This window comes from Corvus brachyrhynchos, unplaced genomic scaffold (assembly GCF_000691975.1).
Source record: "Corvus brachyrhynchos isolate BGI_N302 unplaced genomic scaffold, ASM69197v1 scaffold499, whole genome shotgun sequence".
Classification (NCBI taxonomy): domain Eukaryota; kingdom Metazoa; phylum Chordata; class Aves; order Passeriformes; family Corvidae; genus Corvus; species Corvus brachyrhynchos.
The window spans coordinates 695,740-696,340 of record NW_008239771.1 but is presented as its reverse complement, the minus strand read 5'-3'; the positions used below and the strand labels follow the sequence as shown (position 1 = coordinate 696,340).

Genomic DNA, 601 nt, shown 5'->3' with positions numbered 1-601 from the left:
CAGTGCAGATCATCAGGACCACCTCATCAGAGACAACAACCTCAGCAGAGAAGACCACTACAGCACCGATTACAACAGAGGAGGAGAGCACAGCAGGTAACCCAGTCCACTCTTGTTCCCTGTTCACTGTGTGAAACAGAAAAAGTCAAGATGCTCATTTCAGAGGAGTGAAAGAACTCTGCAGGATGTCATAGGAGTCATAGGACAGGGGCTCCTAGAAAATGGGCTACTCTGAGCTGCATGACATGTGCCAACTCTCTTTGGAACCTTTGGCATTGACACCAAATTCTTCCTTGCATCCATAGCTCCAGTGCCCACCAGAGCCAGGCCATATTCCACAGGTAAGTCCAGCCCCCAGCCCCATCGCTGGCCTTGCAGCAGCCACGCAGGCTCCCTGTTGCAGTGGCCCCTGTGGGGACAGCAGAGTGCCGGGCTGGAGTGAGCTCGTCCTTGTGCCTTGTGCCGTGTGCCAGGGGCCAGCGTGCGGCTGTCGGGCGGCAGGAACGGCTGCGAGGGCCGCGTGGAGCTGTACGACGGCAGCACGTGGGGGACGGTGTGTGACGACCAGTGGGACCTGCAGGATGCCCAGGTGGTGTGCCGG

General features: G+C 58.2%; 1 protein-coding gene across 1 annotated transcript in view; it reads left to right on the top strand.

Annotated features, from left to right (window-relative positions):
- The window catches only part of DMBT1 (deleted in malignant brain tumors 1), a 45,439-nt gene that overhangs the window by 5,032 nt on the left and 39,806 nt on the right, over nt 1-601 (top strand). The window contains 3 exon segments of the mRNA XM_017742917.1: nt 4-96; nt 306-341; nt 474-596. Coding sequence (XP_017598406.1) covers nt 4-96; nt 306-341; nt 474-596 — 252 coding nt within the window.